Raw genomic sequence first — 14,362 nt, 5'->3', positions numbered from 1 at the left:
TTAAAAATAGGTATCTTATATTTTATGATGTAAACTAGACAGAAAAATGCAGAAAAATTTGCCAGTGTACAATTTTGTAGCTATTGTTGCATTAATCCTTTTGGGTCTTAAAATACTGTTTTATCATTGTCTCACATATTGCTAGCCATAAAATTACGTGTTACCTCAGATCAATTCTTTTTTGATATAAGCATGCTATCTCAATTCACTTTAGTGAGATGTTACCTTAAATGGCAGATTTTATCTTGTAGATAAAACTTTAGGCAATGGTAATCTGGTAACTGAGAATTTGTCTGAGGAAGTTGACTGTTAAATGTGGGCTTTGATAAAAGCATGTGATGCATTTCAGTTATTCTTTAGAATTAACTCTTCTATAATAATTTTTCTATATTAGAAATATCTCTGCTTAGTTCTAGAGTTTTAGGTCTTAACTTCTTTTGGAATATTACACAGGAACAAATTTGAGCTTTTAAGTCGTTTATTAGAATTATTCAGAATCATGTTGGTATATTCTTAATTTATTTATTTCTTCCTTTAGTCGTAAGAATTTTTAATGCGAAAACACTTTTAAACCACCTTTACCAGCTTGATTTTCTATTAATCCTTAATAAGATAACTCAGCAATAGAAGTTACTTTTATTTGTATTTCTGATTTACAAGCCTCTCCGAAACTGTGGTAATTCTTTGCTTATGAGAATTCCTTCTTAGATCTCTCTGGTTACCTGCTGCTGTAACTTCCTTACTGGGCCTTTATCCTCTCTAAGGTTTTTGTTAGTGCTGGTTCTGTAAATGCACCCTATGTTTAAAGTATTGTCCCACGGAATTTCATTCAGAAAAGCTATTAGCAGGAGAGAAAGGGCTGTGGTGACTGCAGCATCATTTCTAGGACTTTGGTCTAAGATCAAGCGTATAAGTAATGCTACTGCATATATCAGAGCATTCAGTTAAATCTAACTCTCATGAATCCATTTCATTGTAGTCATCATGAAAAAAAGTTAGCTGGTGCCTCTGCTTATGGCACCTTTTTTATAGCTTTTGGAGGCCTCTTATTTTGTTTAGCAACTTTAAAATTACATATTTACTGTAATTTTAGTTAACACTTAAAACAACATGGATATTAATAATACTAAGACATCTAGACATTCTTTGAAAGTGTAATTAAAAATTTAAAGTTGTTAAGCATTGCTTATATGGAGCATGCAGTTATTTTCATGGGTCCCTCCCCCACCCTATACTTTTATTCATTTGTTTTTGCTTTTATTTTCTTAGCAAAATATTTTGTACGTTTTGTTAAAACTAAGTTATATTGCAAAGAGAGAGATTTGAATCATGTTTTTTAAAGAACCAATTGTCATTTATATCACCTTCATCTTCACCTGGTTCCAGTGATGAGGTTTTGCTACTTGGCGAATCCCTACCAGGCAAGTGCTAAAGTCCCACATTTACCAGCCACCTACAGGGCCTGAGGCACTCTCTGTTATAGTAGTGGTTGCTCTCGAAGAGCCAACCTGAAAAAAGCTGAAGTGATAATTATGGATAAGGGATTGTAGAGGGACAATTAAAGCTGCTTTATATAAACTAACTTTTTTGGTTTTGAGGTTTAACACTAAGGTTTTGATTTATAGATGTTACTGGGCTAATACTGCATATGGTCCCCAGCTGTCCTCAAGATGGCTTCTGAATTTCCCATAAGGGAAAGCTACATTTAATGCCGAGATTTTAAAGTCATAGCCAACCATTAAAAATCATCTTAGCAAAATCAGATATTACTAATATGAATTAGACATTATATTTAATGAGGGTGGCTTCCAACTAAAAGTTGGACTTTAACTTTGTACTTTTGCTGAGTGATCCTGAGACTCACATGACAAATGCAACATGTTTATATTAACAAGGAGATATTCTCTAAGTGTTTGAGAAGTTTACCATGCCCAGATTTGAATTATGAAGCCTTTAAGTGTGTTAGTAAAGCAATATAAAGTTTTTACCTGTGGAATTCTGTTGGCTTCAGAATTTGGTGGGAAGTCTCATTATAAATTCCAAAGATTTTAGAAGACAGGAATCTCTTTGTATCAAAATTTATTCTTTTTGCCTTTGAATGGTAGAATATAAAAGAGATCTTTAGACCTAAAAAAAATCTTTAAATTCTCTAATAGAATTTAAATGGTCTAAGAATTTATCATGCATAGAACTTTGGCTCTTTGGACTAAAGATGGTCTGAGGCGCTTTGTGTCTGCAATGATAGCTATTTTTGTATACTTATTACCTGAGGAGAACTGACTTTCAATCAGCAGCTGCCTTTCAGCCAGTTTGGATTATTTAAGAGTTTGGGGGCATTATACCACTTTGAGGAAGCTTTTTAACCAGAGAATATTCTATTATGTCTAATATACCTTAATGTTCAGCAACTGTACAATACAGGGTCTCAATGGTTTTTACCCGATTTTATAGACTTTCCCATATCCAAAGACTTTATGCAAGTATCATTTGCAACTAAGGCTGTGGGATGACTGCATTTACTCTTGTTCATTACTTTAACAGCTATGCTTTATGGAGGCCAGGCACTGTTTATCAGCTGCTAACGTCATTTTTGGTCAGACTGGAAAGATCCCAATCACAGATGACAGTAAGTTTAGTGCATGTTTCATTATATATAGCTTTTTAAAGTTTATTTTGAAATATTTTTAAGCTTTAGAAAATTCAAGAACAGAACAAAAAACTACCACTATGCCCTTCTCAGTTCACCAATTTTTAATATTTGCCTCATTTGCAATAACGTATTTTTCTTTCTGAACCATTTGAGAGAGGATTGCATATGTTAGGCTCCTTTACTTCTCAATACTTCAGTATTTCTAAAGAATAAGAATGTTTTCCTACATAATCATAGAATAAGAAATAACATTGATACAATTCTTTTTTCTATAATGCATATTTCTGTTTCATTAATTGTCCCCATAATGCCCTTTATAGCAATTTTTTTCTAGTACTAGAATCCAGTTCAAGATTGCAGTTGCGTTTAGTTGTTATACCTCTTTAAGTCTTTAATCTGGAATGTTCCTCAGCCTCCTTCTCTTTAATCACAGGTGTTTTTGAAAAATACAGGGCAGTCATTTTATAGAATTTCCAGCAGTTTATGTTTTGATGTTTTCTTATGCTAAGTTTTAGATTATGGTAATCACCCTTTATCTCTGGGGGGTATATTCCAAGACCCCCAGTGGATGCCTGAAACCATGTATAGTACCAAGCCCTTTATATACTATGTTTTTTCCTACACATACATACCTGTGATAAAGTTTAAACTACTCTTACGCTTTGGGGCATAAGTAAAAGAAGGGTTGGTTACTTGAACACAAGCTCTGCAATACCAAGGCAGTCAATCTGATAACTGAGATCACTATTAAGTGACTAACAGCAGTTAGCATATACAGAGCGTGGGTACACTGTACGAAGAGATGGAACAGGACCGCATGAGATTTCATCACGCCACTCAGAATGGCATGCAGTTTAAAACTTATGAATTGCTTTTTTCTGGATTTTTCCTTTTGATATTTCCAGACCATGGTTGACCTTGAGTAACTGGAACCATGGAAAGCAAAACCACAGATAAGGAAGGACTACCGTATACATTTTTGGTTAGAATACTGCGTAAGTGATGTGTTTAAATATCTAGTATTTTAATTATAGTATTTTATTTAGTCTTACAAATCATGGTTAACATTTATATTCAAGTGAATCAAAACCACAATGACATATCATCTCACATCTGTTAGATTGGCAGTTATCAAAGTCAAGAAATAACAAATGTTGGTGAGGATATGGAGAAAAGAGAGCCCTTGCACACTTTTGGTAGGAATGTAAATTGGTGCAGCCACTGTGTAAAACAGTATGGAGGTTTCTCAGAAAGTTAATAGAACTACCATATGATTCAACAATTCTACTTTTGGGTATATATCTGAGGAAACAAAAACACTTACTTGAAAAGATATCTGCAGCCCTTCATTCATCGCAGCATTATTTACCTTAGCTAAGATATAGAAGCAATGTAAGTATCCATCAAGGGATGAATAAAGAATATGTGGTGTATATATCCAGTGGAATATTATTTAGCCATAAAAAGAAGGAAATCTTTTTTAGGGGAAGGTACAAATTTCCAGTTATGAAATAACTAAGTCATGGGATGTAATGTACACCACGGTGACTATAGTTAAGAACACTGTATCACATATTTGAAAGTTGCTAAGAGAGTAGATTTTAAAAGTCATCATCACAAGAAAAAAAAATTCGTAACAATGGTGACGGATGTTCACTAGACTTATTGTGGTGAACATTTTTGCAGTATATACGAATATTGAATCATGTACATCTGAAGCTAATATATTTTATGTTAATTATAGCTCAATTTTTAAAAAGATGGGCACTTTCCATTATAAAAACCTGTAACATGCCTACACAGGGCCCCTGAGCATGTTTTTTTAGGTATCAATCCAGTAACTCTTGTTTTCAAACCTTATGAAATTCAGGAACTCAGATCCATAGGCCATTTCTGAAAAGGAAAGATCAAGGATTTTACATATAAGTGCAGGTTCCAAAGTACAGTCAATCTTCATTATTTATGAATTCCATATTCGTAAATTCCATATAATTCCATATTCCAAATTATTACATATTTGCAAATTTACCTACTTCCTACAATTTATTTGTAACCCCAAAATCACTACTCAAGGTGCTTCTGTGGTCATTTGCAGACATGCACAGAATAGGAAAGTTTGAGTTGCCTGAAGTGCACATTCCCAGTTGAGGTCGAACAAGACAGCGCTCTACCTTCATGTTTCAGCTCTCATAGTGTAAAACAAGTGTCCTTTATGTGTCTATTTAGTGCCACATTTTTGTGCTTTCTGTTGGTGATTTCATTGTTTAAATGGCGCCCAACTGTAGTGCGGAATTGCTATCTAGTGTCCTAAGCACATAAAGGCTATGATGTGGTTTATAGAGAAAATAGTGTTAGAAAACTTCATTCAGGCACAAATTATAATGCTGAAGTCAATGTTAATGAGTCAACCATCTATATTAAATAAGGTGTCTTTAAACAAACACATGTAAAATAAGATTATATATTGATTAGTCGACAAAAATGTTGTGACAAGAAGCTCATAGGAAGTTAATCCTGTATTTCCCCTAGGAGCAGTGTTTCAGCATTCAATAATTTAGTGTTCACAGGAACTTGATAGAACATAACTACCATGATTAATGAGGATCAACTGTACATTGTTTCCTTGTAAGAGAATCTAGGTAGAAAGTCTTACTGTTTAGGTTAAAACTTTTTCTGCTGAAATGTATGTTCATCTGAAGGAGATAATCCAACCCGTCACTGAGTTACATCAGCGGGGTGCTTCTGTGAAGCAAGGTGAGTGACTCGCTTCTCTCCTCGTAGAGCTGGGCAGTGCTACTCTCGTGCTTGGCATTGGTGTCGTTGGTGGCACACCCTTGCTGAAAAAGGAAGACTACGAGAGCATGTGGATTAATAGCAATACTGCAGTAAATCAAACATGGTGACTGAAAATGTTATTTCATATTATAAAAAGGACTTTTTAAAAATACTAGTGAAAACCAAAATAATTTAAACTATGAAAATTGTTAAAATAAATTTTTCCTTGCAAAAGGCAATTCCTTTCACAGAAGTAACGATATTTTTGTAAAACTGTATATGAGACTCATTACAAAATGAAATAATTGGTCCTTCATTAAATCACCTTCATCATTCTGAATGTTATTTTGGGGGATGCTTGCCATTCAGGACTACTTTTAATTCATGAGAAATCCATTTCAATTTAGATTCTACTAAATTTGAATTTTTGACAAATTGGTTAGGGGTTATACTCACTTTAACCTGTTCAGCACTATTTCTTCATTAACAAAGACCACAGGAAAGGAGGGAAGGTGATAAAAGCAAATGTTTAAACAATTACAGGAAAGTGCTTTCAATCACCTCATGGGGATCCATGAAATATAGAATTTTGTAGACATGAAATATAGAATTTATATTTTAATTAAAGTAAGTATTCTAAAAACCTGTATGATGATCTTTGTATTAGTCCACTTGGATTAATAAGTGTTGAGCACCTACATGTATCAGATCCTCACCTAAGTTCTTCATGGCCGTCATCTCATTAAATCCTCTTAACATTTTCAGACAATCACTGTTACTATCTGTAGTTTACAGATAGGGAAACTGAAGCACAGAGAGGTCCAACAACTGCTCAATGTCACACATACAGTGAGGGGCAGGGCCGGCATTCAAACCCAAGCAGGATTGTTCCAAGCCCTTAACTCCACTGAGCCAAACCAGTGACCTGACCCTTCCCTACCTCATGCCTCTCCAACCCTCTTTATGGGCTGGAGATGGCTGAGGGATTCTGCAGCCTTAGAAATGCTTGGAAATAAGTCTTAGATAAAATTAACCCCACAGTATTATGTTTGGGAACAAACCTGAGATCATGATGATAGGCATTAGTTTCTAATAAGGTGATTGAAGTACTTAAGACATGCATTCTTAATAGGGGTGAAAATTGTTTTAGGAAGTGAAAAAAAATAAGTTGTTACAATGGTCTTTAAAAAAAAAAAAGGAAATCTTGTTATCTGCAACAACATGAATGGACCTTGAGGGCATTATGCTAAGTGAAATATCAGACCTAGAAGAGAAAGACAAAACTGAATGATCTCACTTATGATTTTCTTCACAATACTCAGGCAATTATAATCACAAAAACATTTCATATAGTTTTTGCCATACAGTTATTAGATTTTCACACAAAGACACATGTACAGAACAGTTAAGTTCATTAACTATATAACATGATGATTATTTGCTATTCATTAAATAGAAGAGGATCATCTTTGCTGTCTTCATGATGAGTAGGCAGGCTGGGGAAGAAGAGGAAGGGTTTGTCTTGCCGTCTCAGCAGTGGAAGAGGTGAAAGCAGAGGTAGGAGACTTCAGGGACAAAGTATCAATGGAACCAATCCAGAAAAAGGGTTCTTGTCCAGGCTTTCTTATTGTACAACAAAAGACAGGCAGCTGGATTTTTCCTTCAAAATTCAGAGGTTAGCAGCGCTATAGATAAGGATACTCCTGATCATAAACCTGACTGCATTTGCACAAAACAGTTAGCTATCCCTTCCTGCCTTAAATTCTAGGGATTTCTTCTCGTCCTAATAAATGTCCTTTGTGACTTTTTTCTTTCTTTCTTTTTTTTTTTTTTTTTCTCAGAGTAGGGTGCTTTTGTCTGCATTAAAAACCTGTTAAGGCAGATATCCTTTCTTAATTATTTTCTTAATGGCATCTAGGATCTTGTCTGCTGCCTCTTGTTTGACAGAAGCTACTCCCTCTGTTATCTTGACATTTTTTAAGCCAAACCTCTTTCTAAAAGTATCAGACCATCCATTGCTGGAATTAAATTCTTCAGCTTTAGATCCTTCACCTTCCTTTTGCTTTAAATTGTCATATGACTTCACTTTTTCTTGAATCATAACCGTCTATAGGTAAGCCTTTCTTACCCACACAAAAGCTGCATTTTCAGTATGAATAAAAAGGTATTTCTCAAAAAGTGCAAGTTTTTTGTGCCTGCTGATGTAGCTACAGTGATGGCTTCATGAATTACTTTTTTTCTTTTTCTTTTAAACAATATTCCTTATGCTGGATTCATTTATCTTGAAATGGTGGGCAACTGCGGCTGTAGAACTCAATCTACAGTACATATCAAGCAATTAGGCTTTTTCTTGTGATGTTACACTTTTCTCTGCTTCTTGGGAGTACTTTCAGCATCATTCATGGCACTTCATATGGGTCCCTTGGTATTCGTCAAGGTTTACAGTATTGACTAAACATGATGAAAAATACATGAGAACCATGAGAGCACTTTTTACTGCAGTATGCAATTTACTGGAGAGAGAAATTGCTCAGAGATGACTAGCATTCCAGTGTTTTAAATAGATACTTGCAGTACTTAAGCTCACTGCAAGAGCAATAGGCTACAAAATTATTATTATATTATGGTATGTACAGTTAATTTCACAGTTATGATTTAATACTGCATCTTTACATTTGTTTACATTTCTCTTGACTGCAAATGACACCAAGTACAGTGCTGTTTGTGTACATAAATTTTGATACATTGTAACTTTTTGTAATAGATTTGTGTATATTTTATGATAGTAAATGATAAACTAATATCTACATATATTTTATGCATTCATGACATACCCTTAATTTTTCTGATATTTCTAGGCCATATGATTTGTCTGTGAGTTTGTTCAAATTGTTGAATATCTCCAAAAAGTTTTCCAATATATTTATTGAAAAAAATTTGCCTTTAAGTGGACCCATGCAGTTCAAACCCATGTTGTTCAAGGGTCAACTATAGTTTTTTCCTTTTATGAATTGTAGATTGGTTGAAATCTAAGAGGCCTTTGTCCAAAAAAGAAAAAGCCCACCAGTAATATATTTTTTTACTCTTCAAAATGGAAAGCTAAAAAGAAATGACAACGTTTAGTGTTTTCAGAATGCTTTCATTGAGTGGCCTGATACATTGTTGGTTAGAGTATTTGTCGAAAATAACTTGGTGGTATATAATATGTAACATTTAATATGGTGTAGACTCTGACCCAGTAAATTTCACTTCTAGGAATCTGTTCTAAGGAAAAATCTAGATAGATTTATGCACAGGAATCTTCCTGTTTAGAGTTGTTTGTAATAGAAGAATTGGAAACAACAAATGCCCAATATTAGAAGGATGGTTTAAGTATGGAACTATGTAATTATATACAACGCTATACTTAAAAAAGATGTTAAAGAGTTGATAATTACATGAGTAAGTGTTAATGGTATAAAATAGGAAGAAAAAGCTATATTCAAAACAGAATAAAAATTATGACTTTAGTTTTCACCTATAGATAATACATAAGGAAAAACTAGAAAGAAATATGGAAGAATAATAGCTGCGAGTACCTCTGGGGGGTAGGGACTTGGGGTGTGCTTTTCTCCCAGTGCTTCAGGGAGAATGTTACTTTTATAATCAAGAAAAAGTAATATAAGAAAGAATGCAGCACACAATGAAAATTATAATCGTGACCATTAACTTAGATTAATAATTTTTATAATTTCAGCTGCTGAAGCTGAAGGAGATGTGCCAGAGCTTTATCATCAAAGAAAAGGGGAAATAGCAAGATGCTGGATCAAATACTGTTTGACTCTCATGCAGAATGCCCAACTTTCAATGCAGGTAACGCAGTCACGGTTGCCTTTTCTTTCTTAAATGAGCAGGTTGTAAGTAAAAGCTTAAAATGGAGATTATGCTTATTGAATTTACTGCATGTTTATTGTGCAAGGTGTGCAGAATGCTCTCATAAATATTTCTTACTTTCTCCATCTCTGCCTTTTAAAATCTTACTTATTCAAGACCTATCTCAAATACCACTTCTTCCTAGTGACTTTTCTTTGAATGGAATATAAATTCCCTGAGAAGTGGGGTCTGTATCATATTCATATTATATTGTCTCCAGGCAAAACAGGTTCTCAATACATAATTATTAAATGCACAATTTTCACCCCCTCCTTTAAATTCCATAGAACCTTCCTAAGTCACTTAAGTTCTGCTTTGTAATATCCCTGTTCATGTTCCTTTGCCTCTTTTTAGACTATAAGCAATTCTTACTGATCTTTGTATACTGTACACAGTATATAAATGTATATTTTTGTAAAGGTAAATATATTCGGAAACAGCCCTGCCAGTTTGTAGCTGTATGTTCATGGCAATTTACTTAATCCCTGTGTACCTCAATTTTCTCACAAGATGGAGGTAAAAATAGCATGCACTTAATAGTGTTGTTATGAGAGCTAAATTTTACACACACACACACACACACACACACACACACACATATGGCTGAGAACAGTGCCTGAGACAGTGCTTCAATAAATATTAACCGTTATCATCATCATCATCATCATCATCAATCCATACTGAACCCTAGTTTCTAACCACTAAACAGGAAACTAAATCACTTGGATGCAGTATACTATGTGTAGACAGACTGTCCCGAAGGAGTTATTATGCTTTTTTCCCCTTTTTGCATGTATTAAAGTATAATAATTTTTACTAGTAAATAATATAGAACCTTGTGAAACGACGAAACAAAATAAAACCGAACAAAGCACAAAACCTCAGAATCATAGGACTTAGAAAAATGAGAACATTATAGAGGTGGAGGATAAATATGAGACATATTTAGGAAAGAAAGGAAGTAGGGAAAAGAACTAGGGAGTTTTATATCTAGAGAAGTTGGAGCCAGGAAGAGCTGTCAGGTTTCTTCTGCTCAAAGCATCCAAGAAGACATGTAAGTGAACAAGCAGCCAGGAAGCAAGTATATAAACAAGACTGAAATTCATGGCCTGCATTTAAAGTAATTGAGTCAAGCAAAGTACACTATGATTTAACTTTTATCCTGAAGTTAGGTAATGTTTTCCAGACTGGGCACTAGAAGAACTTACTACCTGATTACTTTAAACTCAGATAATTGCCATGCTACTAAATTACTCAGATTTTTCTTAATCTGACCTTTTTTGGTTACTTTAACTTCATCCTTTGATCATCTGTTTATTTATCTGAAAAGCCTTCTTTAATTCAACTTAAAAACATACACAAATTTATTTAGTTAAGTACTTATTTATGCTAGCTCTGTGCTAGTTATTGTATTATGTTGAACAAAAATAGACCTCATTTTTGACTTCATGTAAAAGTGCAACTTTGATAAATTCCACAAAAGAGAGATACATGATATAAGAAGATGTAATAGGAAGAAGTAACATTTGAAGGAAGCTCTGGGAATGAGTAGGAATTATCTAGACTAGAGAAAAGAGGCAGCACCTTTCCATGGAGCTGAAGCAACATGTTTAAAAGTTCTAGGGCATAGAGAGCATGGTATTAGAAGGGATGGAACAAAGGCCTGTGAGGCTGGAGCAGAGTGAGAGCATGTGATGTAAAGTAGAGTTAGGGGCTAGAAGTAGCAGGGCCTCAAAGGAATGGAAGCCTTAAAGGGTTTTTGGAACAGTCACTTAGGTAGGTAGCAGAATAAAGAATGAATTGAGGGAAAGCAGGAATAAATGAGGGAGATTAGACAACCACCAGGACGGTCTGGGTGAGATGTGAAGGAAACTTGATCTTGGATGGTAGCAGGAGAGATGGAAGGGAAAAAAAGAATGGAATCAGGGTACTTAGAAAGCAAAACATTAAGGTCTTGGTGTTAGATTGGAGATGTGGAGTGAAGGGGAAAGGTGAGGGGGCATCTCAAGGATGATTCCCCTAAGTTGCTGGCTGTCCATGTCAATGGAGTGTCCTTCCCTAAAATAACACTAGAATAGGAACCCACTTGCTGAAGAAGAATGGGAGTTCCACTGTGGACATGTTGAGGATGAGGTACCTTAGAGCCTTCTGAGAGGAGATGTCATATAGGAGGAAGCTGTAGTTTCGGGTGTGGAGCATGAGAAGAGGTCTAGGCTGTAACTGTAGACTTGGATAGCATTTGCAGCCTTGGGTGTGGATGTAGTCACCTGTCCAGAGTGCTGCTGTTCAATAGAAATTGAATACCAGCTACGTATGTAATTTAAAATTTTCTATGGTTACATTATAAAAAGAAAAAAGCAGGTGAAATTAATTTTATTTACATATATTTTAACCCAGAATATCAAAAAATATGGTCATTTTTCCATGTCATCAACATTAAAAAAGTAAGAGATATTTTTAAATTCTTAATTTTTGTACGAATAATTTCTTGGAATAAACAAAAATTTCTTGAGAATTGAGTGTGCATTATTTTACACAGCCCACATCGCTGTTGGACTTGCCACATTTCAAGTGCTCGGTAGCCATCCACACATGGCTCTTGTTTTGAATAGTGTAGGTCTAGAGAGACAACATCAAGAGAAAAGAAGAAGAGGAGTTGGAGCTGAGCATTGAGGGATCTGATCATTTTATTGGCCAAGAAGAGGAGAATAAGCTTACTCTATTTTAACTGTCTTAGCTTTTTTTTTTTGCCCCAGGAGGTAGGGGGGATAACTTTAACTACTAAGGTAGATTTATTTAACTCTGTCTTCACATTAATGTCTTTAAAAGACCTAGAGCATTTCTTTGTAATACATTTCATTAAGTAACTTAGCATGAGCATCTTGTTGTTCATCTCAATGGCATGTCTGTGAAACATTTTTAGGATTTAAATCGCAGTTTTACTCTAATGTTAAAATACTACTAATAATGTATTACATGTATGTTTCATAGTTCTTAAAGTTCTTTCATATGTATTTATCTTATCTGATGGAGTAACTATGAATGAGTTTTAGTTCCTTAAAGAGGAATAAATAAAGTATGTAAGTGGTTTATCTATTTAAGTACTTTCTAATTTCTTATATTTGTAACATCCTTGGAATATAATTAGAAGAAAGAAGTTTTAAAAATGTTTAAGATTGTAATACCTCCCTCAATCAGGCTAGGAAGAAAGAATGTTTTCTTTTATTTTACTCTTCAGTTTTCTTTAATATTATTTGACAGCAGGAGATCGATGTCCTCCTTAACCATAATTTATTTTTTCTTTCAGGACAACATCGGGGAGCTCGATCTTGATAAACAGTCTGAACTTAGAGCTTTAAGGAAAAAAGAACTGGATGAGGAAGAAAGTGTTAGGAAAAAAGCTGTGCAGTTTGGAACTGGTGAACTCTGTGATGCCATCTCTGCAGTAGAAGAGAAAGTGAGCTATTTGAGGCCTTTAGATTTTGATGAAGCCAGAGAACTTTTCCTATTGGGTCAGCACTATGTCTTTGAGGCAAAAGAATTCTTTCAGATTGACGGTTATGTCACTGACCATATTGAAGTTGTCCAAGACCACAGTGCTCTGTTTAAGGTGCTTGCATTCTTTGAAACTGACATGGAGAGACGGTGCAAGATGCACAAACGTAGAATAGCCATGCTAGAGCCCCTAATTGTGGACCTGAATCCACAGTATTATCTGTTGGTCAACAGACAGATTCAGTTTGAAATTGCACATGCTTACTATGATATGATGGATTTGAAGGTTGCCATTGCTGACAAGCTGAGGGATCCTGATTCACACATCGTAAAAAAAATAAATAATCTTAATAAATCAGCACTGAAGTACTATCAGCTCTTTCTAGATTCTCTGAGAGACCCAAATAAAGTATTTCCTGAGCATATAGGGGAAGATGTTCTTCGCCCTGCCATGTTAGCTAAGTTTCGAGTTGCCCGTCTCTATGGCAAAATTATCACTTCAGATCCCAAGAAAGAGCTAGAAAATTTGGCAACATCATTGGAACATTACAAATTTATTGTTGATTACTGTGAAAAGCACCCCGAGGCTGCTCAGGAAATAGAAGTTGAACTAGAACTTAGTAAAGAGATGGTGAGTCTTCTTCCAACAAAAATGGAGAGATTCAGAACAAAAATGGCCCTGGCTTAAAAAACCTTTTTTTTTTTTTTTTAAATGAAAAGAATGTGCAATATTGAAGAGGTTTATTTCCCTTAGTCACACAGGCCCAATTCCATTGTGATATTTACTTTTATAGCCAGATGAGTACAGTTCGAACTTGAGATACAGTCAGACCAATTAAATCTTTACTAGGACCTTAATCAACATAAATAATTTACACTTAATTATGTAAATTGCCTTGTTGTTAAAGTGATGTAATTGGTATGTTAGATTGCTTGTTTCCTATTTAAATATGAACCTTTCCTACCTCAGTTTCTAAAGGTAGGTTCTTTCTTGTCTAATACTTGGATTCTTTAATAGGAAATATGCTGTATAATACCTGTTATGTTAAAATTGAAAAAGTAACTTGCTATAGTCATTCTTCCCCAAATACTTACTTTCCTAAATTCCCCCTAATTTTTTCCTTTTTGAAAATATTAAAAAACTAAATTATGTTGTTGTAAAGTATTGTAAAGTAGTTTGTCTCATTTATAGGGGAAAAAGGCCTTGTTGGAAATATAATAAATTGACTTGTTTCACTAATAAAAGCTTCCCGTTACTCTTCTGTTTTCTTGTAAGAATTGATTTTTGATACTTCAAAGGTATTTCCTTATTTGAAGCCGGAGAATAATATTTCTTTGGTAACATTGCACAGATAAAAGACATTAAAATCTTGTTGGCTGCAGTTTCTCATCATAGGGTTGTAGCATATTTATAAACCTTTAAGCCCTGTTGAAAAAGGATATGTATATCATAATAATATTGCTAACATATGTCATTTTAAGAAATGCAGAATTGAAATAGAGTTCCTTTCCAGTGCAAAAATCAAGATC

The 14,362-nt window shown here is 34.4% G+C and overlaps 1 protein-coding gene across 1 annotated transcript in view; it reads left to right on the top strand.

Annotated features, from left to right (window-relative positions):
- Positions 1-14,094, top strand: part of LOC118603875 (kinesin family binding protein) — a 32,217-nt gene extending 18,123 nt beyond the window's left edge. The window contains exons 5-7 of the mRNA XM_036222952.1: positions 2,542-2,626; positions 9,162-9,277; positions 12,645-14,094. Coding sequence (XP_036078845.1) covers positions 2,542-2,626; positions 9,162-9,277; positions 12,645-13,520 — 1,077 coding nt within the window. The 3' untranslated portion in view covers positions 13,521-14,094. The remainder of the gene's footprint in view (positions 1-2,541; positions 2,627-9,161; positions 9,278-12,644) is intronic.
- Positions 14,095-14,362: the final 268 nt, after the last annotated feature.

The sequence above is a fragment of the Rousettus aegyptiacus genome, unplaced genomic scaffold (genome assembly GCF_014176215.1).
Source record: "Rousettus aegyptiacus isolate mRouAeg1 unplaced genomic scaffold, mRouAeg1.p scaffold_m13_p_6, whole genome shotgun sequence".
NCBI lineage: Eukaryota > Metazoa > Chordata > Mammalia > Chiroptera > Pteropodidae > Rousettus > Rousettus aegyptiacus.
This window is presented reverse-complemented; position numbering and strand designations above follow the sequence as displayed.